This window comes from Podarcis muralis, chromosome 2 (assembly GCF_964188315.1).
Source record: "Podarcis muralis chromosome 2, rPodMur119.hap1.1, whole genome shotgun sequence".
In the NCBI taxonomy this organism is placed as follows: Eukaryota; Metazoa; Chordata; class Lepidosauria; order Squamata; family Lacertidae; genus Podarcis; species Podarcis muralis.
In genome coordinates this window covers 120,418,706-120,445,819 of record NC_135656.1, presented here as the reverse complement: position 1 = coordinate 120,445,819, position 27,114 = coordinate 120,418,706, and the positions used below count along the sequence as shown (strand labels likewise).

The 27,114-nt window shown below is 46.5% G+C and overlaps 2 protein-coding genes and 1 long non-coding RNA gene across 3 annotated transcripts in view; 2 read left to right on the top strand and 1 right to left on the bottom strand.

Annotated features, from left to right (window-relative positions):
• The window catches only part of LOC114592450 (uncharacterized), a 35,613-nt gene extending 28,793 nt beyond the window's left edge, over positions 1–6,820 (bottom strand). Inside the window, exons 1-4 of the mRNA XM_077925269.1 lie at positions 6,740–6,820; positions 2,025–2,626; positions 646–766; positions 81–184 (exon numbers count right to left, since the gene is read on the bottom strand). Coding sequence (XP_077781395.1) covers positions 81–184; positions 646–766; positions 2,025–2,561 — 762 coding nt within the window. The 5' untranslated portion in view covers positions 2,562–2,626; positions 6,740–6,820. The remainder of the gene's footprint in view (positions 1–80; positions 185–645; positions 767–2,024; positions 2,627–6,739) is intronic.
• A 2,784-nt stretch (positions 6,821–9,604) lies between these two features.
• Positions 9,605–27,114, top strand: part of LOC114591147 (uncharacterized) — a 37,490-nt gene continuing 19,980 nt past the window's right edge. Inside the window, 6 exon segments of the mRNA XM_077923442.1 lie at positions 9,605–9,718; positions 13,421–13,906; positions 14,046–14,127; positions 14,470–14,552; positions 15,876–16,002; positions 17,271–18,171. Coding sequence (XP_077779568.1) covers positions 13,511–13,906; positions 14,046–14,127; positions 14,470–14,552; positions 15,876–16,002; positions 17,271–18,171 — 1,589 coding nt within the window. The 5' untranslated portion in view covers positions 9,605–9,718; positions 13,421–13,510.
• Positions 23,977–25,542, top strand: LOC144326698 (uncharacterized). The gene is made up of 2 exons (XR_013391677.1): positions 23,977–24,377; positions 24,873–25,542. It is a non-coding gene; the product is annotated as an uncharacterized LOC144326698 (long non-coding RNA).

Below are 27,114 nucleotides of genomic sequence, written 5' to 3'. Positions count from 1 at the left end.
TGACAGAAGAAAATGGCTGCCATCTTCAGGTCCAGAGTGATGGGCAGAGGAGAAAAGGCACCCACAGTTCTATTCTGTACCTGTTCTGGCTGCAGGGACGCTGCTTCCAGTCCATCACAAAGAGAAGTAGGCATGGGGAGACGCCTCAGGGCCATTTTGCTGTCTCTGAGGGCTGTCCTACTTCCTACAAGAAGACAAAGAAGGTGGATGATATAACAGGGTTAGTTAGCCCTCCATTGACCCAAAGGCCACCACTGATGGGTCAGTAGACCCCCCTGAGGCCCACATGCCAGTGGCGGGCGTGGCCAATGTATGAGCATGTGCATAAACACACATGTGCGACATGTGCAGGCCAAGCACGCACATAGGAACATAGGATGCTGCCTCATACAGAGTCAGACCATTGTTCGATTGAGCTCAGGCCTACAACGTCTTACAGAGCCCCTTGCCGATCACATTAAGAAAAAGAAAAGAGAGATGTCCTTGCACTCAGGCTTACACTCTCAAAAGACACGGCACAAAAGGAAGGTGAATTGGGAGGGAAGAAGAAATAGGCAAACACAGGTTCAAGTTCTCTGAATGATGGCTTAAAATGGTGTAGGGCTGTTTTAAATGTTTAGTGGAGATAGGACCCATGTTTTTTACCCAGAGAAGAGGCGCCCCCTTCGGCCTCCTGCACGACCCCCCGGAAGAGCGGCCGCTTTGTGATGTTCAACGGAGCATCTTCTGCCTCTGGGGAATCTGTGGCTGCTTTGGAAAACGTCATCTGTGCCTGAAACAGAAGGAAGGGATATGAGAGGAAAGCAGTCATAGGAAAAGGGAAGAAATGGAACACCCAATGGACAAGGGTGCCATTAATTCAAATCAACAAATATTACATCGAAACAATTTCCAAACTGCCTAGGAATTCAGATTTCCGTGTAAGCTTATTCTACCTTCCAAATCTTGCAACACACTCCTAGGTGTGTCTTTGGCAAATGCACTTAAATGCGCTTAAAAAGGTAAAGGACCCCTGACAGTTAAGTCCAGTCGCAAATGACTCTGGGGTTGCAACGCTCATTCCGCTTTACTGGCCGAGGGAGCCGACATTTGTCCGCAGTTTTTCCAGGACATGTGGCTAGCATGACTAAGCTGCTTCTGGCGAACCAGAGCAGCGCACGGGAAACGCCGTTTACCTTCCCGCCGGAGTGGTACCTATTTATCTACTTGCACTTTGACGTGCTTTCGAACTGCTAGGTTGGCAGGATTCGTCACGGGGATTCGAACTGCCGACCTGCTGATCAGCAAGCCCTAGGCTCAGTGGTTTAGACCACAGCACCACCCGCATCCTTAAATGCGCTTAGTCTATTATTATTAGAAGTTACATAAAGTTCACAATTTTCTACACATCTGCATAGGATAGATAAAGGTAAAGGGATCCCTGACCATTAGGTCCAGTTGCGAACGACTCTGGGGTTGCGGTGCTCATCTCATTTTATTGGCCGAGGGAGCCGGCATACAGCTTCCGGGTCATGTGGCCAGCATGACTAAGCCGCTTCTGGAGAACCAGAGCAGCGCACGGAAATGCCATTTACCTTTCCGCCGAAGCGCTACCTATTTATCTACTTGCACTTTGACATGCTTTCGAACTGCTAGGTTGGCAGGAGCAGGGACCAAGCAATGGGAGTTCACTGATTCAAACCGCCGACCTTCTGATCGGCAAGCCCAGCTCTGTGGTTTAGACCACAGCGCCACCCGTGTCCCTACACATCTGCATAAGCATGTCTAAATAATATTGTTTTTAGCAGATGCCGAAAAGTTTACAGTGCCTGATATCAATAGTTTGAATTCCTTTCGTTTTTAAGTTGATCTGTTGCCACATGGAGGTTTTTCTACTGGCCTAGAAATACTTTTAAAGAAACAAGTAATAAATCCCTTATTTGGGCAACATCCGAGAAAAGATGGGTGGCCGGTGAGACTTTTTAAGGGGCTGTCCCCACACAATCTCAACCCGTTGGAAGTACTAGGATGAAACACTTTCTCACCCGCTCCTCCTCCTGCTTCTTGTCCTCTGCCCGGCTCAGGAGGAAACCTTCAGCCAGGGCCACCGCCTGGGAACTGGACTTTGGGCCACAATCCCTGACCCAGTTCTCTATCTCCGGGGGGAGGACAGCCAGGAACTGCTCCAGGATCACCAGGTCCAGGATCTGCTTCTTGGTGTGCCGCTCTGGCTTCAGCCACTGGTAGCAGAGGTTGTGGAGTCGGCCGCAAACCTCTCGGGGCCCCTCGGCCTCCTGGTAGCAGAACGCCCTGAAATGCTGGCGTTGTACATCCGAGCTGGCGTTGCCCTCGTCCAGGATCTTCTGCTCTCTTCTTTCCCAGCATTCCTGGCTGCTGCCTCCCGCCTGGACGATTTGGGGGCTTCTTCTCTCTTTGGAGCCGTCCGAGTCTTGCTCTTCCACCTTTGACCTCTGCTCCAGCTCAGCCTCTAACAAGACCCTGATGATCTCCTTGCTCTGATGCCAGTTTCTGTCCGGAGGCAAGGACGGCCTGAATTTGGGGTGAGGAGATGGCGACGACATCTCCTTGCAAAAGTGTGGAGTCCCTCGGTGCGCAAGTGTCACACTCCCCTCTCAGGAAGAGGAGTCTGCAAGAAGCACAGGAGGATTCTGGGTATAGACTGGGAGTGGTTCATGCAAGGAAGGCAGATGAGAACCCAAAGAGGACTAGAAACTTGGGTAAAGAGGAGGTGACAACAACATCTTGCAAAGGACTCAAGACCGGAAGGAGCGTCTCCACCCCCATCGTTCAGCCCGGATACTGAGGTCCAGCTCCAAAGGCCTTCTGGTGGTTCCCTCACTGTGAGGGAACCAGGCAGAGGGCCTTCTAGGTAGCAGTGCCCACCTTGTGGAATGCCCTCCCATCAGAAGTCAAGGAAATAAACAACTACCTGACTTTTAGAAGACATCTCAAGGCAACCCTGTTTAGGGAAGTTTTTAATGTTTGATGTTTTATCTTGTTTTTAAGCAGCCGAGACCACATAACACTGCTCTTGAAAGACCTACAATGGCTCCCAGTATGTTTCCAAGCACAATTCAAAGTGTTGGTCTGACCTTTAAAGCCCTAAACGGCCTCGGTCCAGTATACCTGAAGGAGCGTCTCCACCCCCATCGTTCAGCCTGGACACTGAAGTCCAGCGCCGAGGGCCTTCTGGTGGTTCCCTCACTGCGAGAAGCCAAGTTACAGGGAACCAGGCAGAGGGCCTTCTCGGTAGTGGCGCCCGCCCTGTGGAACGCCCTCCCATCAGATGTCAAAGAGAACAACAACTACCAGACTTTTAGAAGACATCTGAAGGCAGCCCTGTTTAGGGAAGCTTTTAATGTTTAATAGACTATTGCATTTTAATATTCTGTTGGAAGCCACCCAGAGTGACTGGGGAAACCCAGCCAGATGGGCAGGGTATAAGTAATAAATTATTATTATTATTATTATTATTATTATTATTATTATTATTATTATTATTATTATTTTGGGAGCCAACCAGAGTGGCTGGGGAAACCCAGCCAGATGGGCATGGTAATAATAATAATAATAATAATAATAATAATAATAATAATAATAATTTGATGTTTTGTTGTTGTTGTTGTCATTGTCACACACAGGGCTATTTTTCTAGAAAAAGAGGCGCCAGAACTCACCACGAATGCCTCCCTTGTTCTCTTAGAATAGCAATGTCACCCACCCGAGTACCGGTGAGTTCTGGCTGGGGGGAAAAGCCCTTGTCACGTGACTGGAACTGGAGAAAGCTTTGCAAGAAGCACTGGAGGATTCTGAATAGAGACCAGGACCGGTGCCTGCAAAGAAGAAAGAGAAAGGACTAGATACTTGAGTAAGGAGGAAGTGATGACGACATCTTGCAAAGGTCTCAAGTCCTTCAGAGTGAGACCACCGCATGGACCAAATGGAAGTAGGCTTTGCAAGAAGCACTGGAGGATTCTGGGTAGACAGGGGCTCGTCCCTGCAAGGAAGGCAAGTGAGAACTGCAAGACCTGAGTCTGGAGGACTCAGAGGAGGAAAAAGAAGAAGAAGAAGAGTTTGGATTTGATATCCCGCCTTTCACTCCCCTTCAGGAGTCTCAACGCGGCTAACAATCTCCTTTCCCTTCCTCCCCCACAACAAACACTGTGTGAGGTGTGTGGGGCTGAGAGACTTCAGAGAAGTGTGACTGGCCCAAGGTCACCCAGCAGCTGCATGTGGAGGAGCGGAGACGCGAACCCGGTTCCCCAGATTACGAGACTACCGCTCTTAACCAGTACACCACACTGGCTGACGAGAGGCAGTGGGTTTCACAGACCCAAACCCTGATCCGGTGCACATTCAGGCAAGATGACAGAGCATCTCTGGCACTGTAGCAACCCAAATAATCCCTCCCATACAGGATGCCCCCTCCTCACTGAGCCTGGCTGTGTGTGTGTGTGTGTGAGTGTGTGTGCTCCCCCACCTCACAAAGTGCTCGCTTAGCAGAGGGGAAGGGAGAAGAAAATAAGCACCAAGATGTGGGAATTCCAAAGGAGCCCCAGGTATCGTTTTACGATTTATAGACAAGTTCATGTGACTTCAAGATTTAAGATTCTGTTGTTGTTTTCTTTTCTGTATGCTTGATTAGAATCATAGAGCTGTGGAATTGGAAGGGGTCCCGTGGGTTATTTAGTCTGACCCCCTGCGATGCTGGAATCCTGCCCACAGCCGTCCCCGGGAGAGTTTAAACCACCCGCCTTCTGGTTAACAGCCAGGTACGATGACCCATTGTGCCATTACTTCAATAGGTCAAGTTTTTATTTTTACGCATATTTCGTGTCCAGCTCCACCCACTATTCATATATCTGCCTTATTAATACATTTATATGTAACCAAACAAACCCCTGTGTTGCAAAGAGAAGGTCAGCAATATCTAGGCAACACGATGACCATGTACATACGCAATAGACAATCTTTATAGAATTCCTTTAAACCATAACAAGGACAAAATGAAATCTTTAGTCTCAAAGTCTCTGAAAATCTTTAAATGAAGCGAGGTACCAAACTTTGTACGATGAAAAACGAGCTGTGAAGCTTTGTGTATTCAGCAAATAGGATGTCCAACACGGAACAGTGATTCCGGATATGGAGTACTATTTCACCGACGAAGAATTCTTAAATTCTTAAAGGAATTCTATAAAGATTGTCTATTGCATATGTACATGGTCATTGTGTTGTGAAGTGAAGGCCCAAGACAGGTGTTGATCATGATGTGAGCTGCGCACAGGTGGTCTGAAGCGAGCAAGCTACCACCATTCCTGTGGAGCCTCTTTTTATTGAGACAAATATGCAAGCCAGGCAGATCCATTTTTGGGCTGTGACCTTTACACGTCTTCCGTCCCGAAATCGTGGGGTGGTGGAAAGCTATTTTGGCACCTGTTCCACAGCGTCATTTTCCCCTTGCACAGTGTATGACGTAGGAGACAAAAGGTCTCAGGGGAAAACTTACAGACAGGACACCGCTGACTCTGGGACCGCAAAAGGTCAGACATAGGGGACGATGTTCTAGACAGCTTGTGGCTTGTCTGAGGGGGCGTTTTCCCTGCACCCCAGGGTCACGGGTGCAGGCAGATTGTGACTGCCTGGTGGCGGGGAAGTATGCTCCCTCCGGACCCCACTCCCCACTCCGCGATATCCCTACAGTGTTGCCTAGATATTGCTGACATTATTAATACATTTGGCTTTGCTTTATATGCATATCTTTTTCCCGCCAACCTAAAGACACACAGACACAAACACAACACCCCAAAAGTAGTGAGTAGCATATTTATACGGATACAAAATGCAGTAAGAATGGAATGAATGCAGATGGGTCCGTTGCAGAGCCCATCTCCCTTTGGAGGTGTGGGGTGGAAGAGATCTCCCCAGTCTTTTCCTCCTCCTGCTTCCCACCCCAAAACTCCCCGCCCCCCATTTCAGCCCCAGATAATCCTTTGCGTGCTTTTCACTCCGCTGGTTTCCCTGGAGATGGAGAAGAGGCAACAGATGAGGCGGTTGCTCGGGGTGACGCCTCAAAAATTTGGGCTCTCGGTTAATGCCGGACCCAGAAAGATAGATAGATAGATAGATAGATAGATAGATGATAGATAGATAGATAGATAGATAGATAGATAGATAGATAGATAATACTTTATTCGGCTATAAGCCCACAAGGTAAAACCAATCAATAAATAAAATAGCATTTTACATTCTAAAATATCAACTAAAATATTTCAACGCATAATCTCCTTCACATTACATACGATCTCTAGATGTACCATATTGTGGCCTTGAATATAAAGATGATGGATAGAGTTTACTAGATTTTTAATAGTCATGCAGCATTCCATGAAGTCTTTTATATGAAAGAACTGAATTCAGGAATCTGGCAACCTGTAATGTTCTATAAGAGTCAATGTCCTGGAGTAGATAGGCTAGACCGGACCCAGATAAGGCACACCATCCTATGCTATGGGGCGGGGAATCTCAGGCGCTCTTTCTTCCCAGTGCAACACCAGAAATTGCTCACCCCTTTGCATCTTCTCTCCTCCGGTCCTCGGGGTTCCCTTGCACCCCAATGCCCTTTGCATTTGCTTTTAACGCACAGAGCCCCCCCCCCATCCCGCCCTCATTTCCCCCTCCTTCCATCGCCCCCCCCCCAACTTCCATTGCGCCTCCCCACCCAAATGCACTTTGCACTCACCCCGATCCCTTGGAGAGGTGGGCGGGGAAGGGGCGCGAAGGCTGCAGATGGGGGGAGGAGGGAGATGGGGGGCAGGAAGTGGGTGCCTAGCTGCGTTTCTAGGCATCCGGACTCTCTCCCATTAACCCTGAGGTGGGTTTGTTTATTTATTTTTGTCTTGCCACTCAAAGCTGACTACAGCCACCGCCGTTTCCAAATCATTTGGATCCGGCTAAGGCTTTTGGGGTTCCTCCTCTCGCACCCCGTAATATAACCTGAGCAAAGCAGGAGCAACAGCACGAACCTCCTTTGCAAGGTCTGCCTCTCCTGAAGATCCGGCTGCAAATATTTATTTCATGTGCTGAGCAAGGAAAAGAGGTTAAATCAGAGAGAAGAAGGTGGAGGAAAAGAGTGATTTGTGCAATCCGTTTCCTGGCCACCACCAAATTCTGGGGGTGAGTTCCAGAGGCTATAAATATAAATATAAATATAAATATAAATATAAATATAAAATATATATAATTGTGTGTACACACACACACACACACATATATATATATACTGTAAACAATTTCAACATAACAATATATCAAAACATATATTCATCATTTCCCCCCCTTTTTCCCCACTCCCCATCAAACCCTCCCTCCCCCCCCCCACTCCCCTCAACTCCTCTCTCTGATTTCTCAGCACATGTTATTCTCTGCATATTATAAAGTTATATCAATCCTAATATTATCTATCTACCATGTTATCAATCAATACATTTGTGTATGTTTATCCAAAACCTGCCAAGGAGTCCAATTCATTTTGTTGTGTTTTTAAATACTTTGTGGAAAGTTCCCATTCTTCTTTAAAGTCACAGTTGTCCTTGCCTCGCAGTTTGTATGTCAATTTAGCCAGAGTTCCAGAGGCTTTAGAAGTCTAATCCTAGGGACCCCCTCCGATGCAGGACTCTCAAGTAAAGCATTCATGACGGGTCTTTTAATTGTATTTCTATGGTTTCTTTTATATATTACATATTGCATCTTAACCACATTCCTACAGAAGTTGAACTGCAGTGCAATAGAATGTGAGGAGCAAGAGAAGGAACTAAACCGCAATTAAAAATATTTAATGGGACAGGTGTCAGTCACAGAAAAAGCAGGAGCCTTGCTCACCATTCAGCTGAGATCTGGCTGAATGGGAGATATGAGAGCCATCTTCTAATAGCTAACGGGCTGTCACGTGGCTTGTTTTCTGCTGGTCCAGAGGCCTGGACTCAAAATAATAGACCCAAATGACCCCAAAAAAAGCAGATTCTGACTAAACATCAGGACTGTGTAAGAGCTGTTTGACAGTGGAATGGTCTTCATCGGAAAGTGGCAGACTCTCCTTCCTTGGAGGTTTTTAAGCAGAGGTTAGTTGGTCCTCTGCCATGGATGCTTTGAGTTGAGAGTCCTGTGAAATACAAAATTTAAGGTCTTATACTGGAAGGACAGATTGTGAAGCTGAGGCTCCAATACTTTGGCCACCTCATGAGAAGAGAAGACTCCCTGGAAAAGACCCTGATTTTGGGAAAGATGGAGGGCACAAGGAGAAGGGGACGACAGAGGATGAGATGGTTGGATGGTGTACTTGAAGCTTCCAGCATGAGTTTGATCAAACTGCGGGAGGCAGTGGAAGACAGGAGTGCCTGGCGTGCTCTGGTCCATGGGGTCACGAAGAGTCGGACACGACTAAACGACTAAACAACAACATATATAATAAATGTTCATAAATGTACCGACCAAGCACGTACATAGAGATGTGGACCACATGTCTGGAGCAGCACAGGAAGACCGCCCTGAAACCATTTTGACTCCCAAACTGACCAGATGTTTTCTCTGCAAGGAGGGAACCTTCCCATTGTCTCAGGAATTGGGAAATCACCATCTCAAAGAAATGGCCAGACTACCAGGAAAGGCAATCAGATAAGGCATTATCAGATAAGCTGGCAAACAGGAAAAACAACAACTTTCAAATTTCTGTTGTAGATCACCTTTTCTGTGATGTAGGTATGATGTTTGTGGCGGGTGGTCTTGGGTTACACCCCTTCTGTCGTGTATGTATGATGTATGGAGGGGTGGTCTGGAGCTCCAGGGCAGGGAATTTAAAATGTCTATATAAGGGCAGGCACACCTTGGTTCTGGGTCCTCCTTTCCTGCGTGTGAGGGGAGTACCCTGTTGCAACAGTTCAATAAAGATCAGGCTTACGAGCTGCTTTGCTTCTCAGTACTGTGGTACCTCGGGTTACATACGCTTCAGGTTACATACGCTTCAGGTTACAGACTCCGCTAACCCAGAAATAGTACCTCGGGTTAAGAACTTCGCTTCAGGATGAGAGCAGAAATCGCGTGGCGGCAGCGTGGCGGCAGCAGGAGGCCCCATTAGCTAAAGTGGTGCTTCAGGTTAAGAACAGTTTCAGGTTAAGTACGGACCTCCAGAACGAATTAAATACTTAACCCAAGGTACCACTGTATTCTCTGGTTGGCCTCTGTTATTTTCTCCGACCGATGGAGAACCTACAAAGGACTCTATACGGGCTCTTGGACACCCCATTAGGGAATAAGGGCAGGTTTTTGTTTATTGCACCTGCTTTGCAGGGGGCTGGTATGGATGACCCTTGGGGTTCCCTTTTAGCTCTACAAGCCTATGATTCTACGATGGGGCTTCCTACATCCTTGCAGAGCCTACTTCACTGCAAGCTGTTTCTGGCCAAGGGAGGTGACAGCTCAGAAACCCAGTCAAGGGGATCCCCCCAAAAATTAAGGCATCTGCAGTGCGCCTCCTTGGAGAGAGGCGCCAGCTTGGTGCGCTCGGCTTGCCAAGGGTTAAAAAGAAGTGAGCTGGATTCCTAGAGAGGACGGGGAAATAAAGTGGGGGGCGAAGTCCTCCAGAGCAAAAGCACCTCCCTCTGAATTCCCTTCCTGCAAAGGGAGCTGGCGGTGGCTTTTGTGTCTGAAGTGCCTTAGGGATCTGGTGAGTTTTCTTCCCTTTCTTCCATAGCATGCATTGGGGAGAAAGGGGGTGTCCCAGGGCTGCAGGGGGAGCATGCATTGGGGGGGGGGTTCAGCTAATGATGGGGGGGCAGCCCCCCCGGCCACCCACCCCCCAAATCAGGGAGCAGAAGTCCCCCCTCCCTCTCTGCAAAGCCAGGGAGGGGGCGAGTTTGCAATAGGTCTGCAGCTCTAGTCTCCCTTTGCCACTTTGGGGAGGGGGTGGGTCTTTAAGGCGGGGGAGGGGGAACGGAATGCAAACAAACCACATTTGGGAATAAGTCGCAGAGGTCGGAGCCGGGCGGAATATTATTATTATTATTATTATTATTATTATTATTATTATTACCGGGCGGAAAATAATAATAATAATAATAATAATAATAATAATAATAATAATAATAATAATAATAATAATAATAATTTATTTATGCCCCGCCCATCTGGCTGGGCTTCCCCAGCCACTCTGGGCGGCTTCCAAAAGAATATTAAAATACTATAATACATCAAACATTAAAAGGAAACGTTTGGGCATAGAACACACGTTTTTTAAAAAATTTAAAAATGAATACCTGACCTATAGAAAAGAAATAATGGCCCTTGGGAAATTGAGGAAAGAAAGCGCTTTCCCCCTGCTGCGGTGCGTAGTCAGAACTGTGGAACTCGCGGCTGCAGGAGATGGGCAGCAACCGTGCTTCTGACTGGCAGTTGCTGGGTGGAGAAAATAATAATACCCTCCAACATTTCTCCTGTGGAAATAGGGGTGCCCTATTTAGTGGGACGTGGGTAGCGCTGTGGGTTAAAGCACAGAGCCTAGGGCTTGCAGATCAGAAGGTTGGCAGTTCGAATCCCCGCGACGGGGTGAGCTCCTGTTGCTCGGTCCCAGCTTCTGCCAACCTAGCAGTTCAAAAGCACGTCAAAGTGCAAGTAGATAAATAGGTACCGCTCCAGCGGGAAGGTAAACGGCGTTTCCATGCGCTGCTCTGGTTCACCAGAAGCGGCTTAGTCCTGCTGGCCACATGACCTGGAAGCTGTACGCCGGCTCCCTCGGCCAATAAAGCGAGATGAGCGCCGCAACCCCAGAGTCGGTCACGACTGGACCTAATGGTCAGGGGTCCCTTTACCTTTACCTTTATTCCTATTTTATTTTATTTTAACCCCACCAATTCCCAGGGTTCCCTGGCAAGAAGGGTTGATTGTTAAACCACTCTAGGCAGCCGTGTAACTGGAATGCATGTCTGGATCTGGGTGGGTGTCTCCTAGCAACCCACTGCGTCCTTAAAGTATGGCTCCCAGGATCCTTTCGAGGACGCCATGACTCTTTAAAATATATAGTGCAGGCGAGGCCTGTATATTTGTTTTCTTAAGGTTTGTTTTCTTCCTCTCATGCTGTAAAGTGTGTGTGGTTAATTATGCAAAACCTCAAAGGGTGGGGGGAAGCCTGCAAATTCCAACAGGCTCCCACACCCCACTTTCTTGAGGCTCTATGTGTGTATTATTGAGGCATTTCCCCCCACATTTGTGGCTTTATGTTATTGTTGTTGAGGTTGTTATTATTGCCATGGGTGTAGGCCTTACCCTATCAAGTAAATAAATAAAAACACTTAACTAAAAGTAGAAAGCTTTTGACCGATTTTTCTGAACACTTGGGGTCAACAGAAAGTAATTTAAAACAACCGTTGTCAAGACATTTCATTCCAAATCTGATAGGCAGATCCAGACAGAGAATGATGGCAGGTGGGTGTCCTGCCCCCTCCAACATTTAAATCCTGACTACGCCCATGATTATTGCTGTTGCTATTATTACGACATTTATTACCCAGGACAGGTTTAGAATTCAGTATTTAAAAGAGTTGGAACAAGTTAGAGTCACGGGAATAGGGTGGGTCCAGAAAACACATGGATCAGGTGTCAGAGGAGAAGGCGCCAGGTGTGCCCCCTGGGGAAGGAACTCCCTAACCTAGGAACCAGCGCAAGGATGCCCTCTCTTGTACCACAACCACCTCAAACTCTTGAGGGTGGTGAAACTACAAAGAGGGGCCCCTCTACCAACCTGAACACCCAAGACGGTCTGTGGGAAGGAGGTGGGTCTTCAGATATTTGGGACCTAAGTGAGCGCCTTTAATAGGACACCTGAGCTTCAGGTGGCAATGTTGGCTCCAGGATTACCCTCAAGCTTATATGGCTGGGGGAGTTAAATGATGTAACATCATCATCATTATTATTATTATTAAACCACCCATCACCCTAATTTCCATGGGCAAGTTACAACATGAAAACGCTACTACTATTGTTGTTGTTTAGTCGTTTAGTCGTGTCCGACTCTTCGTGACCCCATGGACCAGAGCACGCCAGGCACTCCTGTCTTCCACCGCCTCCCGCAGTTTGGTCAGGCTCATGTTTGTAGCTTCGAGAACACTATCCAACCATCTCATCCTCTGTCGTCCCCTTCTCCTTGTGCCCTCCATCTTTCCCAACATCAGGGTCTTTTCCAGGGAGTCTTCTCTTCTCATGAGGTGGCCAAAGTATTGGAGCCTCAACTTCACGATCTGTCCTTCCAGTGAGCACTCAGGTCTGATTTCCTTAAGAATGGATGCGTTTGATCTTCTTGCAGTCCATGGGACTCTCAAGAGTCTCCTCCAGCACCATAATTCAAAAGCATCAATTCTTCGGCGATTAGCCTTCTTTATGGTCCAGCTCTCACTTCCATACATCACTACTGGGAAAACCATGGCTTTAACTATATGGACCTTTGTTGGTGAGGTGATGTCTCTACTTTTTAAGATGTTGTCTAGATTTGCCATCGCCTTTCTCCCAAGGAGCAGGCGTCTTTTAATTTCGTGACTGCTGTCACAATCCACAGTGATCATGGAGCCCAAGAAAATAAAATCTCTCACTGCCTCCATTTCTTCCCCTTCTATTTGCCAGGAGGTGATGGGACCAGTGGCCATGATCTTCGTTTTTTTGATGTTGAGCTTCAGACCATATTTTGCGCTCTCCTCTTTCACTACCACAACTACTAATTATTATTATTACTACTACTACTACAACTATTTATTGAATTTATATACCGCCCTATACCCCGGGGTCTCAGGGCGGTTCACAAAATAAAATCAAGATATAAAACCACAAAATACCTAATAAAAATAAAAACAACAACCCAATAGCCACCCCCAAAACAAAACATTTTAAAAGGGCATAGGGTGTAAATAGCGTCAACCAAAGGCCTGGTTGAAAAGGAACGCTTTTGCCTGGTGCCTAAAGGTGTATAATGAAGGCGCCAGGCGAACTTCCCTGGGGAGAGCATTCCACAGACTGGGAGCCACTGCAAAGAAGGCCCTGTTCTCACGTTGCCACCCTCTGAACCTCTTGAGGAGGGGGCAGACGAAGGAGGGCCTCAGGAGATAGGTTCATATGGAAAGATTGCGGACCTGACCTGTTGTTTGTTGTTGTTGTGTTGTTGTCATTGTTGTCGTTATTATTATTATTATGGCATCCATCTGACTGGGTTGCCCCAGCCACACTGGACAGCTTCCAGTTTAAAACAACTTACAGTCACAGAGTCTGGGCTGGTACAGTCTAGCCCTGGTTCTTAGCAAGGTGCATCTATGCTTGCTCGGGGAACATTTTGCTTCTCCTGACAGTGTTTTAAGTTTTACAACAGAATTATGTATTTGCTCTGTAGGTTTGGTAGCACCTCAATTTAGGACAGACAGAACTTGGCATAAGACAAAAGGATTCCTTCAGATCCTTTGGAGGCTTCCTGAGATCCCATATGGATGAACAAGACTCAGCTGGCCCTGAAGCAGGAAGGGGCAATGCCATCCAAACTGGGAGCAGTGGGGGATTCTGGGAAAACTCTGTGCAGAAGATCCTAGGTGAGGAGGACACCCCCAGCTCAAATGTCCAGAGCCAGCAGTTCAGGCAGTTCTGCTACCAGGAGGCCGAGGGACCCCGAGACGTTTGCAGCCGACTCTACCACCTTTACCGCCAGTGGCTGAAGCCAGAAAGGCACACGAAAGCTGAGATGCTGGACCTGGTGATCTTGGAGCAGTTCTTGGCTATCCTCCCCCCGGAGATGGAGAGCTGGGTGAGGGAATGTGGAGCGGAGACCAGTTCCCAGGCGGTGGCCCTGGCTGAAGGTTTCCTCCTGAGTCAGGCAGAGGAGAAGGTGAGAGGGACTTTCCTCTGGATAATCCCAAGGGGCTCAGAACATGAGGGAGGCAAAAACCCTTAAAGTTTTTGCCTCTGCCGTTGTTTTTCTAATTCTTCTCCCCATTCTCTGTTTTGAATCCTTGTTGCTCTTACAGAAAATGGATCTGTTTGCAGAAATGGGCACTGGCTACTCTGAGGTGAAGAAGACTCAGTTGGAAACCAGAGAAAGGCCACTGGGTAAGGATGAATCCTTTTTTCTCTCTCCGTTTGGTCACATCCTGTTGATTTTGAAACTAATCTGTGAGTCCTTTTCATAGCTGTCAACTTTTCCCTTTTCTTGCAAGAAATCCTATTCGGAATAAGGGAATTTCCCTTTAAAAAAGGGAAACGTTGAGAGCTATGGTCTTTTACACTTGGGTCCAAAAGCCCAAGGGAGGAGAGATGTATTTTTACACAACTGGGTGTAAACATGCACATGCACTCAGCAGGTGAGACTGTTTCGAAGGCCCACCTGTAGTTAGAGATGCACTGCTTAACCTCTGAGAGAACGGCTTCCCAAATTACCTTTGTCTCTCGCAGGTGACAGAATGATGCCAGCAAGACCTCCTCATCCATCATTTCATGGTGGCCGAGGGGAAGCAGCGGCTGTGGAACCAGATCAGGTAAGAGGAAGGAGCATTGTGGGGAAAGAGGCTGAAGAGAGGGGCAGTTGGGTGCCTCTGGGCTGGAACGAATTTCTCTCCTCCTCTTTGCTTCTGTCAAAGCTACCCTTAACAAAAGCTGGAAAAGCTATTCAATAAGGTTTATGTGCTGAGAATAACAGCCGCCTCACCTTAACTAGCCTTCTGAATATCATTAGCATCATTTATCGGTACTTGGAGTTTTATTTATATATTCATTGTTTGATGCTAAAATAGGCTTCTAAGTAGTTTGCAAACCACAGCAAACAGCATCCAGGATTCACCTAACCACCCCATCAGTTGCACCATAGGACTTTCGCCATTTCCTTCCGCCCCCCCCCCCCTTATGCCCCTTGAAGTTGGCTTTCGGGCATCCCCCCCCCAAAAAAAAAACGGCACTTGGAGACAGTGGAGAGGGGATCCTTCCATCTTGCAAACTTGAATGCCCACGCAGACAGAATGATTTGGAGAGCAGACTGTTGAGTTCCACCCATTTATACAACGATTAATGGCCACCATTAAAACGCACAACAAAAAAATCTCATTAAAACATTAAAATAAGCATGCATAATTAAAATGTCCAGCAAAACAATTCCATTAAAACAACAAACTCTCTCTCTCTAGCTCTCTCCCTATATATAATAATATTTTAATTAAATTTTCTGTTTTGCAATTTAAAATTCTCATTTTTACATCCTTAAGCACGTCAAAGTGCAAGTAGATAAATAGGTACTGCTCTGGCGGGAAGGTAAACGGCATTTCCGTGTGCTGCTCTGATTTCACCAGAAGCGGCTTAGTCATGCTGGCCACATGACCCAGAAAAATTGTCTGTGGACAAACGTCACCTCCTTTGACCAGTAAAGCAAGATGAGCACTGCAACCCCAGAGTCGCTCATGACTGGACTTAACTGTCAGGGGTCCCTTTACCTTTACCTTTAAAATATCAATGACTTCCCTTGTAGTCTTTCCATGGTTCATATCACATATCATAAATCGCTGCATGTTTTACAAAAACTATACCATTCAGTATTCCATTATTGCATCCATCAAAGCTTATTTACACTGTTGAATTTATCTTAATGCTGCCGGTGTTTTCAGCTGTAAACAATTATTTCCCATATGTTCAATAAACGTTTTCCTATCTTCTCCAAACATATGTTCTTCTTGTTGTCTTACTCTATATGTTAAGTCTTCAAGCTGCGCATATTCTGTCAACAACAAACAATTAACAGGTGGAAAACAACAGAGCAATGTGTAAATAATATTTATGCTGTCTAAGAGGAGGACATTTTTCTTTTTCTTTAGGGTACGGTTTGCTTTGAAGAGGTAGCAGTTTATTTCACAGATGAGGAGTGGGCGTTGCTGGATGCTGACCAGAGAGCTCTGCATAACGAAGTCATGGAGGACAATTGCGGGATCATGGCTTTTCTGAGTAAGGCTCCCTGTTGGATGATAATCTCTTTTTTGAAATTCAGTACCTATCTGTGATGATCTTCCAATATTTTGATGTAGCTCAACTGCACATCTGGTACGCAGTCAGGGACCCTACCTGTCCGCGGACTGTCTCACCAGAGTGGTGCATGCTCTAGTTACCTCTCGCTTGGACAACTGCAATGCACTCTCTGTGGGGCTACCTTTGAAGGTGACCCGGAAACTACAACTAATCCAGAATGCGGCAGCTAGACTGGTGACTGGGAGCGGACGCCAAGACCATATAACACCGGTCCTGAAAGACCTACACTGTCTCCCAGTACGTTTCTGAGCATAATTCAAAGTGTTGGTGCTGACCTTTAAAGCCCTAAGCGGCCTCGGTCCAGTATACCTGAAGGAGCATCTCCACCTCCATCGTTCAGCCCGGACGTTGAGGTCCAGCTCTAATGGCCTTCTGGTGGTTCCCTCACTGCGAGAAGCAAAGCTACAGGGAACCAGGCAAAGGGCCTTCTTGGTAGTGGCACCCGCCCTGTAGAACGCCCTCCCACCAGATGTCAGAGAGAAAAACAACTACCAGACTTTTAGAAGACATCTGAAGGCAGCCCTGTTTAGGGAAGCTTTTAATGTTTAATAGGTTATTGTATTTTAATATTCTATTGGAAGCCGCCCAGAGTGGCTGGGGAAACCCAGCCAGATGGGCAGGGTATAAATAATAAATTATTATTATTATTATTATTATTATTATTATTATTATTATTATTATTATTATTACTACTACTACTTCTACTTCTACCACTCCTTACACCCGAACAGATAACCTTGAATGGACAGTATCTGTTGTTTTGACTGTGAATAATCTTTCTCCAGTTATGCCATTCTGAACAATGATCAGGCTGGTCTGAACTTCCCAGGCCTTTTTAAATGTAAGCTTCAGAGTTGTTAGGGAAGCTGGAAGTAGATTCTGTCAGGTTTGTTGTTTTTTATTTTTGCTTCTGTCAGTTTTTGGTTGGCCAAAGAGACTACTGACATCAGAGATGGACTGGATTCTGTTACTGGGCCAAACAAAATCCATCCCATAAAAGAGCCAGGTTTTTTGAATCTCAGGTTCCCATAAATATGTTGCGATTCAACAAAGGCAGTGAACCCTGTAGTAAGACCACACATCGAACTCCCTTCTGTTCTTCTTCTATCACAAATGTTAATTAGCATTGTTCAATAATTTGGGGGCCTGTTTCTTCCTGAGGCTGTGATCCGTTTCTTTCTTTACAGGTGGTGATAAATCGGAAATTAAGAACAAGGGAGACAACAACAAAATCCCTTATGAACGTTTGGAGTGTAGAGATGGCTTCAGTCAGAGGTTCCATTCCACTTCCCATCAAAGAAATCCCACTGGCAAGAAATTATATCAATGCTCAGAATGTGGAAAGAGCTTCAGTCAGAGCTCAAATCTCACTTCCCATCAAAGAATCCATACTGGAGAGAAACCCTATCAGTGCTTAGAATGTGGGAAGAGCTTCAGTCGGAACTCGCACCTCACGTCCCATCAAATAATCCACACCAAGGAGAAGCCATATTACTGCTTGGAATGTGGAAAGAGCTTCACTCGAAACTCGAATCTCACTTTACATGAAAGGATTCACAGAGGGGAGGAACCATTTAAATGCCTGGAATGTGGAAATAGCTTCAATTCCAAGAGAAGTCTCACTTCCCATCAAAGAGTTCATAGTGGGAAGAAACCGTATCAGTGCTTAGAATGTGGAAAGTGCTTCACCTGGAAGGAAAGTCTCACTTCCCACCAAAGAATTCATACAGGGGAGAAACCATATCAGTGCTTGGAATGTGGGAAGAGCTTTAATACAAGCACAAACTTCCGTCGACATCAGAGAATTCATAGTGGGGAGAAGCCATATCAATGCTTGGAATGTGGGAAATGCTTTAATACAAGCACAAACTTCCATAGTCATCAAAGTATTCACCGTGGGGAGAAACCATTTCAATGTCAAGAGTGTGGAAAAAGTTTCAGTCGGAAGGAAAGTCTCACTTCCCACCAAAGAATCCATACTGGCGAGAAGCCGTATCAGTGCGTGGAATGCGGAAAGAGCTTCAGCCAGAGCTCCAATCTCACTTCCCATCAAAGAACTCACAGTGGGGAGAAACCATATCAATGGCTGTATACAAATTTATTTTTAGGAGATTTTATTTAGTACACGGGTGAGGATTGCAATAGGATCTCATCATTTGCCAATGGAGCGAAAAAGTTGCTGCTGTTTCTCAAAACCATGAACTGCATTTTCAGTGCCCAGTATTACTTCATTTCAAATAATAATAATAAAATAATAATAATAATAATATTTTATTTATAGCCCGCCCTCCCCAGCCAAAGCCGGACTCAAAGTGGCTAACAACAGCTCTGTGAGGTACATGTCATTGGCCAAGGGGTTGAATACCTTCTTCATGTCTGGAGAGAGGATAAAGAGAGATTCGGCAACACTGATGAGGTAGCCATCAACGCAGGGGTTTTCTTTGGCCCAGCAATCCATGTACTTCAAGAGCCTCCAAGTTGCGAATTTATGGTGCTCCTGATCCTCCGCATCATCCTCAGCATGTCTAGGGTGGTGGTGGCATCAGATTGTGGCTCCTCCTCATGTCTGCTGAACACATAGGACATGTGCCAGAAAAGCCACAAGTCTGAGGTTTTCCTCTGTGAGAAGGGAAAGGAAAGGACTCCCATTAGGAAGAAAGAGTCCTCTGTTCATCATACCTCAGAGGTGGTTGGGTGCAACAGCAAGCAATGTTTATTTCCTTCAGCAACTCCAGTTGTCATCTGCACCTGTATGATACATGGAAGAAGGCTTAGATTGAACCAAGATTCTGAATAACATGGCTCAACCCAGTGCCAGCATCTTACACCTTATTCCATGCCACATGGACGGAGCACCAGATCTTCGCCAGTGGGGCATTTTTGTCAGTGTCTCGCATATTTTCCTTGGGCAGCTGATACTGTTCTACTTCCTCCCCGGTGTTAACTGAGATTCAGTCAGTTATAACAGTCGGCATGTTTTTGAAAGCATGTCTCCAGTCAAGGCCTTGCAGCCCTCTTCACCTGAGGCCTTGCACCCCACAGATTGTCGAGTCTCACATGACCAAGAAGGCTTGTTGTTCTTCCTCAAGATCGGTATCCTCATCTTGAGTACAGTGGTGCCCCGCAAGACGAATGCCTCGCAAGACGGAAAACCCGCTAGACGAAAGGGTTTTCCGTTTTGGAGGTGCTTCGCAAAACCAATTTCCTATGGGCTTGCTTCGCAAGACGAAAATGTCTTGCGAGTTCCTGCAGGGTTTTTTTCCTCCCCCCCCCCCTTCTTCCCAAGCCGCTAAGCCGCTAAACAGCTGATCCGCTAAGCCGCTTAACAGCTGATCGCTAAGCCGCTTAACAGCTGATCCGCTAAGCCGCTTATCAGCTGATCCGCTAAACCCGCTAAGCCGCTAATAGCGCTAATCCGCTAATGGGCTTGCTTCGCAAGACGAAAAAACCGCAAGACGAAGAGACTCGCGGAACGGATTCTTTTCATCTTGCGAGGCACCACTGTATTCGGACCTTTCCCCTCAGCTATTATTGAATGCAAATGTAACATAAAATGTACTGTAAAATTTGTACGTTGATGTTGTAAATATGTTGTTTACAAATAGTGTTACGGTATACTAGGGTGTGATGCCCTCATGCGCCCCCCCTCCCCCAGCTCCCAAGGATCCTGAGTAGAGAATGAAGTCTCCAGAGATTCCTGATGATCCCTGTTCGCAGAGCGAGTTGGAGTTCGTGTGATAGGATCACTTATTCGCTGAAATTCCTCTCTTTCTATTGATGTCAGGCAGGCAGTTTTGCTGTACTCTTTTCAGCGCCAGCTTAACGTACGTTTGTTCAGGCAAACCTTTCCAGATGCATGGATGTTGATGTGTTTCAATCTTATATTGTTAATGTTAACATTTTTTACGGTTTTAACTTTGCTGTTTAATTTAAAAGTTTTTTATTGTTTTCAATGTTTTTTAATTGATAACTTTGACACTCCTGGTAAACCGCCTAAGAGGTTTTGCTACCGTCCGGTGGCATATAAAGTTTTGTTAAATATAAATAAATAAAAGCCACCCACTCCAATGTGTGTATAGGGGAAGGGCTTAGAAACCTGTTTTGTTTTGTTTTTCTGAACACTTGCAACAGATACTTCTTTCGCAACCAAAGTGTGAAAAAAATAAATACCGCTTTCTTTGGCTCTGTGTGCCTGCTGCCTGCTGTAAGCATAGCAGCTCAATGCAACCTGTTATTTGGATCACAGCTGGATTTGGGAGTTGGCAGAAGCATTGAAGCATGCTGGAATCACCCTCTCGCTTTGGCCCTTACTATGGTTTTTGAGATTAATTTAAAGACCAGACTTCCTGTCTCCCAAGATGAAATGAAGCAAGACTTGATAGCAATTAGCAGTACAGTGGTACCTTGGTTCTCAAACTTAATCCGTTCTGGAAGTCCGTTCCAAAACCAAAGCGTTCCAAAACCAAGGGGCGCTTTCCCATAGAAAGTAATGCAAAATGGATTAATCCATTCCAGACTGTTAAAAACAACCCCTAAAACAGCAATTTAACATGAATTTTACTATCTAACGAGACCAGTGATCCATAAAATGAAAGCAATAAACAATGTACTGCAGTCACACAATCAATTAATCAGTAGCTGAACTGGGTTCCACACAGTCACACACAAAAAAGAGCCACAAAAATGCAAAATAGAAAGCAGGAACAGACAGACCTCAGCGTGTAACACTCAAATTGGAAGTGTTGCACTCAAATTGGAAGCGTTTCACTCAAGTTGTCAGTGTAACATTCCAAACAGAAGTGTGGCACTCAAAACGGAGCACGTTCGAGTTCCGAAAAAAGTTTGCAAACTGGAACACTTACTTCTGGGTTTGCAGTGTTTGGGTTCCAAGTTATTTGAGTACCAAGGTGTTTGAGAACCAAGGTACCACTGTACAGAGATTGACCAAGTGACGGCCCCTTATCCCAAAACTTAACTTGCCCTCATTTTCTGTAATTATTTCTGTTTTGCTTAATATCTAGTGTTCGTTGGGAGTGTTGGGCTGATGGGAACCTAGCTGCAGAGGTTTACTGCCTACTGTTACCATGGTTTTGAATGATACTGTTTATACATGCTTTAGCCCCACTGAAATCCGTGAGACTAAAAGCAGTCCTGTGACAAATTAAAACAGTAAGAAATTGATTCAGACAGAAACTCTTGTGGGCTACAACCCCCTTCATCAGATTCATGAAATGCTATCCTCAGTTATGTGTATCCCCATGCTCTCAGGGGTTGTAAATGGTGAGATGAGGGAATGAAATACCAGAAGGTATTTCATACCTTTACATAATGGTGATAATTATGTTCCTGACAGAGTCTATTCGTGCATACACAATGCAGTTGTCGATAATGGATATCCCCGCACCAGAATGTCAGGTTTAACTTGTCCCATTGCTGATGGTGAGCATATTCCTCAAAACCATCACATGAAATAAAAATAACATATCCTAGATCTTCATGAAGCAATAATTCAAAAGGTGTGGTAACGTGGCTGGTGTTTTCTTCCAATTAGGAGCCTTCTAATTAGGGACGCAGGTGGCACTGTGGGTTAAACCACAGAGCCTAGGGCTTGCTGATCAGAAGGTCGGTGGTTCGAATCCCCATGACGGGGTGAGCTCCCGTTGCTCGGTCCCTGCTCCTGCCAACCTAGCAGCTCAAAAGCACGTCAAAGTGCATGTAGATAAATAGGTACCACTCCGGCAGGAAGGTAAACAGTGTTTCCATGTGCTGCTCAGGTTCGCCAGAAGCTGCTTAGTCATGCTGGCCACATGACCTGGAAGCTGTACACTGGCTCCCTCGGCCAATAAAGTGAGATGAGTGCCGCAACCCCCGAGTCAGCCACAACTGGACCTAATGGTCAGAGGTCCCTTTACCATTATTCATTGTATTGAATTATAGATTTCAACAGAAGTAGCTCATAAAGTTCAACAAAACAAGTAGAAGACCCAGTGGATCAGTTTATTCTCTAATCAGTTTATTCCTTTCACAGAGGAATAGAATAGAATCATAGAATCATAGAGTTGGAAGAGACCACAAGGGCCATCGAGTCCAACCCCCTGCCAAGCAGGAAACACCATCAGAGCACTCCTGACATATGGTTGTCAAGCCTCTGCTTAAAGACCTCCAAAGAAGGAGACTCCACCACACTCCTTGGCAGCAAATTCCACTGTCGAACAGCTCTTACTGTCAGGAAGTTCTATCCATTGCTCCGTGTCCGCTTCTCTGGAGCAGCAGAAAACAACCTTTCTCCCTCCTCTATATGACATCCTTTTATATATTTGAATATGGCTATCATATCACCCCTTAACCTCCTCTTCTCCAGGCTAAACATGCCCAGCTCCCTTAGCCGTTCCTCATAAGGCATCGTTTCCAGGCCTTTGACCATTTTGGTTGCCCTCCTCTGGACACGTTCCAGTTTGTCAGTGTCCTTCTTGAACTGTGGTGCCCAGAACTGGACACAGTACTCCAGGTGAGGTCTGACCAGAGCAGAATACAGTGGCACTATTACTTCCCTTGATCTAGAATATTAGCCTTGTTTCGCCGTTCTAGGCTTCATCAGTAGTACAAACTACTATGCTATAAGATCCACTGTCCTGTGATATCATATATGAGTTTGTACTACTGGTGAAGCCCAGGATGGTGAAACACGGCTAATATTCCAGAAATCCTTGTCTGAGACTCTGTGAAAGGATTCTGTGCAACTGCAACAACCTTTCCTGTGGATTATTGGACTCTCTGAACCAACAGGTGGAATAGACACTTTCACATATATGGACCTTATGCATAAACTAATTAGAGAATGAACTGATCCACTGGGTCTTCTACTTGTTTCGTTGAACTTTATGAGCTACTTCTGTTGAAATCTACAATTCAATACAGTGGTACCTTGGGTTAAGTACTTAATTCATTCCAGAGGTCCGTTCTGAACCTGAAACTGTTCTTAACCTGAAGCACCACTTTAGCTAATGGGGCCTTCTGCTGCCGCCGCACGATTTCTGTTCTCATCCTGAAGCAAAGTTCTTAACCCGAGGTAATATTTCTGGGTTAGCAGAGACTGTAACCTGAAGAGTATGTAACCCAAGGTAAAGGTAAAAGGTACCCCTGCCCGTACGGGCCAGTCTTGACAGACTCTAGGGTTGTGCGCCCATCTCACTCTAGAGGCCAAGGGCCAGCGCTGTCCGGAGACACTTCCGGGTCACGTGGCCAGCGTGACATCGCTGCTCTGGCGAGCCAGCGCAGCACACGGAACGCCGTTTACCTTCCCGCTAGTAAGCGGTCCCTATTTATCTACTTGCACCCGGGGGTGCTTTCGAACTGCTAGGTTGGCAGGCGCTGGGACCGAGCAACGGGAGCGCACCCCGCCGCGGGGATTCGAACCGCCGACCTTTCGATCGGCAAGCCCTAGGCGCTGAGGCTTTTACCCACAGCGCCACCCGCGTCCCAACCCGAGGTACCACTGCACAATGAATAGTATATATTATTTTTTCAAACGTACAGCCGGTTACGTCTTGTGAACTACAGTTCCCAGCACCCTTCGCAAACTATAATTCCCAGGGGCTGAAATGCGCTGGGCATTGCAAGAAGGGGGAGGTGGTTGGATCTGCTGCTTGGATCTGATTAAGCGGAGGCGCCCAGGAATGGAACCCGGGGACCACCTGCACGCTCAACAGGCGCCCTGTGACCAGCGATGTGGCTTCCTAGAGGGGACAGGAAGTGGCTGGGCGGAAGCGCGCTGGCAAAACATCCGGCCTCCGAAGCCTCTTCCTTCCTGGCTTCCCTCTCGGGCTGGAGAAAGTGGCCTTTGTCTCTCCCGGACGCCCCGTCCTCACTCGCCCTTCCGGCACCCGGTGAGCCCCCTCTCTGTGACGCGCGTTTTTGGGAAGTGGGGTCCTCGGGGGGGTGTTTTTGGGTGCTGAGGGGGTCAGGGGGACACCCCCCGAGTCCCCGGATCAGGTGGTGGAAATCCTCTCCCTCCCTCCCCGTCTCTGCAAAGCCAGGCCTGTTTATAGATAAAGGTAGGTAGGTAGGTAGGTAGGTAGGTAGGTAGATGATGGCATTACGTTACTAGGTTGCCAGATGCGAAAATTGACGCAGTGCTTCTGCCCATCAAAGGAGGTCATAGGGGGTGGAAGTTCTGTTCCTCTCTCCCTGTCTCTGCAAAGGATAGATAGATAGATAGATAGATAGATAGATAGATAGAGTTTCTAGGTTGCCAGATGCACAAATTGGCGCAGTGCTTCTGCCCATCAAAGGAGGTCATAGGAGGTGGAAGTTCTGTCCCTCCCTCCCTCCCTGTCTCTGCAAAGCCAGGCCTGTTTATGGATAAATGTAGGTAGATGGATAGATAGATAGAGTTTCTAGGTTGCCAGATGCGAAAATTGACGCAGTGCTTCTGCCCATCAAAGGAGGTCATAGGGGGTGGAAGTTCTGTCCCTGCCTCCCTGTCTCTGCAAAGCCAAGCCAGATTTATAGATAAATGTAGGAAGATGATAGATAGATAGATAGATAGATAGATAGATAGATAGATAGATGCTGGCATTAAGTTTCTAGGTTGCCAGATGCGCAAATTGACGCAGTGCTTCTGCCCATCAAAGCAGGTCATAGGGGGTGGAAGTTCTGTCCCTCCCTCCCTCCCTGTCTCTGCAAAGCCAGGCCTGTTTATGGATAAATGTAGGTAGATGGATAGATAGATAGAGTTTCTAGGTTGCCAGATGCGAAAATTGACGCAGTGCTTCTGCCCATCAAAGGAGGTCATAGGGGGTGGAAGTTCTGTCCCTCCCTCCCTGTCTCTGCAAAGCCAGGCCTGTTTATAGATAAATGTAGGTAGATGGATGGATAGATAGATAGATAGATAGATAGATAGAGTTTCTAGGTTGCCAGATGCGAAAATTGACGCAGTGCTTCTGTCCATCAAAGGAGGTCATAGGGGGTGGAAGTTCTGTTCCTTTCTCCCTGTCTCTGCAAAGGATAGATAGATAGATAGATAGATAGATAGAGTTTCTAGGTTGCCAGATGCACAAATTGGCGCAGTGCTTCTGCCCATCAAAGGAGGTCATAGGAGGTGGAAGTTCTGTCCCTCCCTCCCTGTCTCTGCAAAGGATAGATAGATAGATAGATAGATAGATAGATAGATAGAGTTTCTAGGTTGCCAGATGCACAAATTGACGCAGTGCTTCTGCCCATCAAAGGAGGTCATAGGGGGTGGAAGTTCTGTCCCTCCCTCCCTGTCTCTGCAAAGCCAGGCCTGTTTATAGATAAATGTAGGTAGATGGATGGATAGATAGATAGATAGAGTTTCTAGATTGCCAGATGCAAAAATTGGCGCAGTGCTTCTGCCCATCAAAGGAGGTCATAGGGGGTGGAAGTTCTGTCCCTCCCTCCCTGTCTCTGCAAAGCCAGGCCTGTTTATAGATAAATGTAGATAGATAGATAGATAGAGTTTCTAGATTGCCAGATGCACAAATTGGCGCAGTGCTTCTGCCCATCAAAGGAGGTCATAGGGGGTGGAAGTTCTGTCCCTCCCTCCCTGTCTCTGCAAAGCCAGGCCTGTTTATAGATAAATGTAGATAGATAGATAGATAGATAGATAGATAGATAGATAGATAGATAGAGTTTCTAGGTTGCCAGATGCGAAAATTGACGCAGTGCTTCTGTCCATCAAAGGAGGTCATAGGGGGTGGAAGTTCTGTCCCTCCCTCCCTGTCTCTGCAAAGCCAGGCCTGTTTATGGATAAATGTAGGTAGATGGATAGATAGATAGATAGATAGATAGATAGATAGAGTTTCTAGGTTGCCAGATGCGAAAATTGACGCAGTGCTTCTGTCCATCAAAGGAGGTCATAGGGGGTGGAAGTTCTGTCCCTCCCTCCCTGTCTCTGCAAAGCCAGGCCTGTTTATGGATAAATGTAGGTAGATGGATAGATAGATAGAGTTTCTAGGTTGCCAGATGCACAAATTGGCACAGTGCTTCTGTCCATCAAAGGAGGTCATAGGGGGTGGAAGTTCTGTCCCCCCCTCCCTGTCTCTGCAAAGCCAGGCCTGTTTATAGATAAATGTAGGTAGATGGATAGATAGATAGAGTTTCTAGGTTGCCAGATGCACAAATTGACGCAGTGCTTCTGTCCATCAAAGGAGGTCATAGGGGGTGGAAGTTCTGTCCTTCCCTCCCTGTCTCTTCAAAGCCAGGCCTGTTTATAGATAAATGTAGGTAGATGGATAGATAGATAGAGTTTCTAGGTTGCCAGATGCACAAATTGACGCAGTGCTTCTGTCCATCAAAGGAGGTCATAGGGGGTGGAAGTTCTGTCCTTCCCTCCCTGTCTCTTCAAAGCCAGGCCTGTTTATAGATAAATGTAGGTAGATGGATAGATAGATAGATAGATAGATAGAGTTTCTAGGTTGCCAGATGCACAAATTGGCGCAGTGCTTCTGCCCATCAAAGGAGGTCATAGGGGGTGGAAGTTCTGTCCCTCCCTCCCTGTCTCAGCAAAGCCAGGCCTGTTTATAGATAAATGTAGGTAGATGGATAGATAGATAGAGTTTCTAGGTTGCCAGATGCGAAAATTGACGCAGTGCTTCTGTCCACCAAAGGAGGTCATAGGGGGTGGAAGTTCTGTCCTTCCCTCCCTGTCTCTTCAAAGCCAGGCCTGTTTATAGATACATGTAGGTAGATGGATAGATAGATAGATAGATAGATAGATAGATAGATAGATAGATAGATAGATGTGGGCATTAAGTTACTAGGTTGCCAGATGCGCAAATTGACGCAGTGCTTCTGGCCATCAAAGGAGGTCATAGAATCACGGACTTGTAGAGTTGGAAGGGACCCAAAAGACAATCTTTCAGGGTTAAGCCTTATCTCAGGCTACACATACTGTGCCCTCCTCACATTGCCCTGAGCTGTTTCAGTCCTGCTCCCCCAAACCATTGCTCCAGAATGAAAGGCAGAAGGGGGGGGGGGGAACCACCCACACAAAGCAAGTTTCTCCCCGCC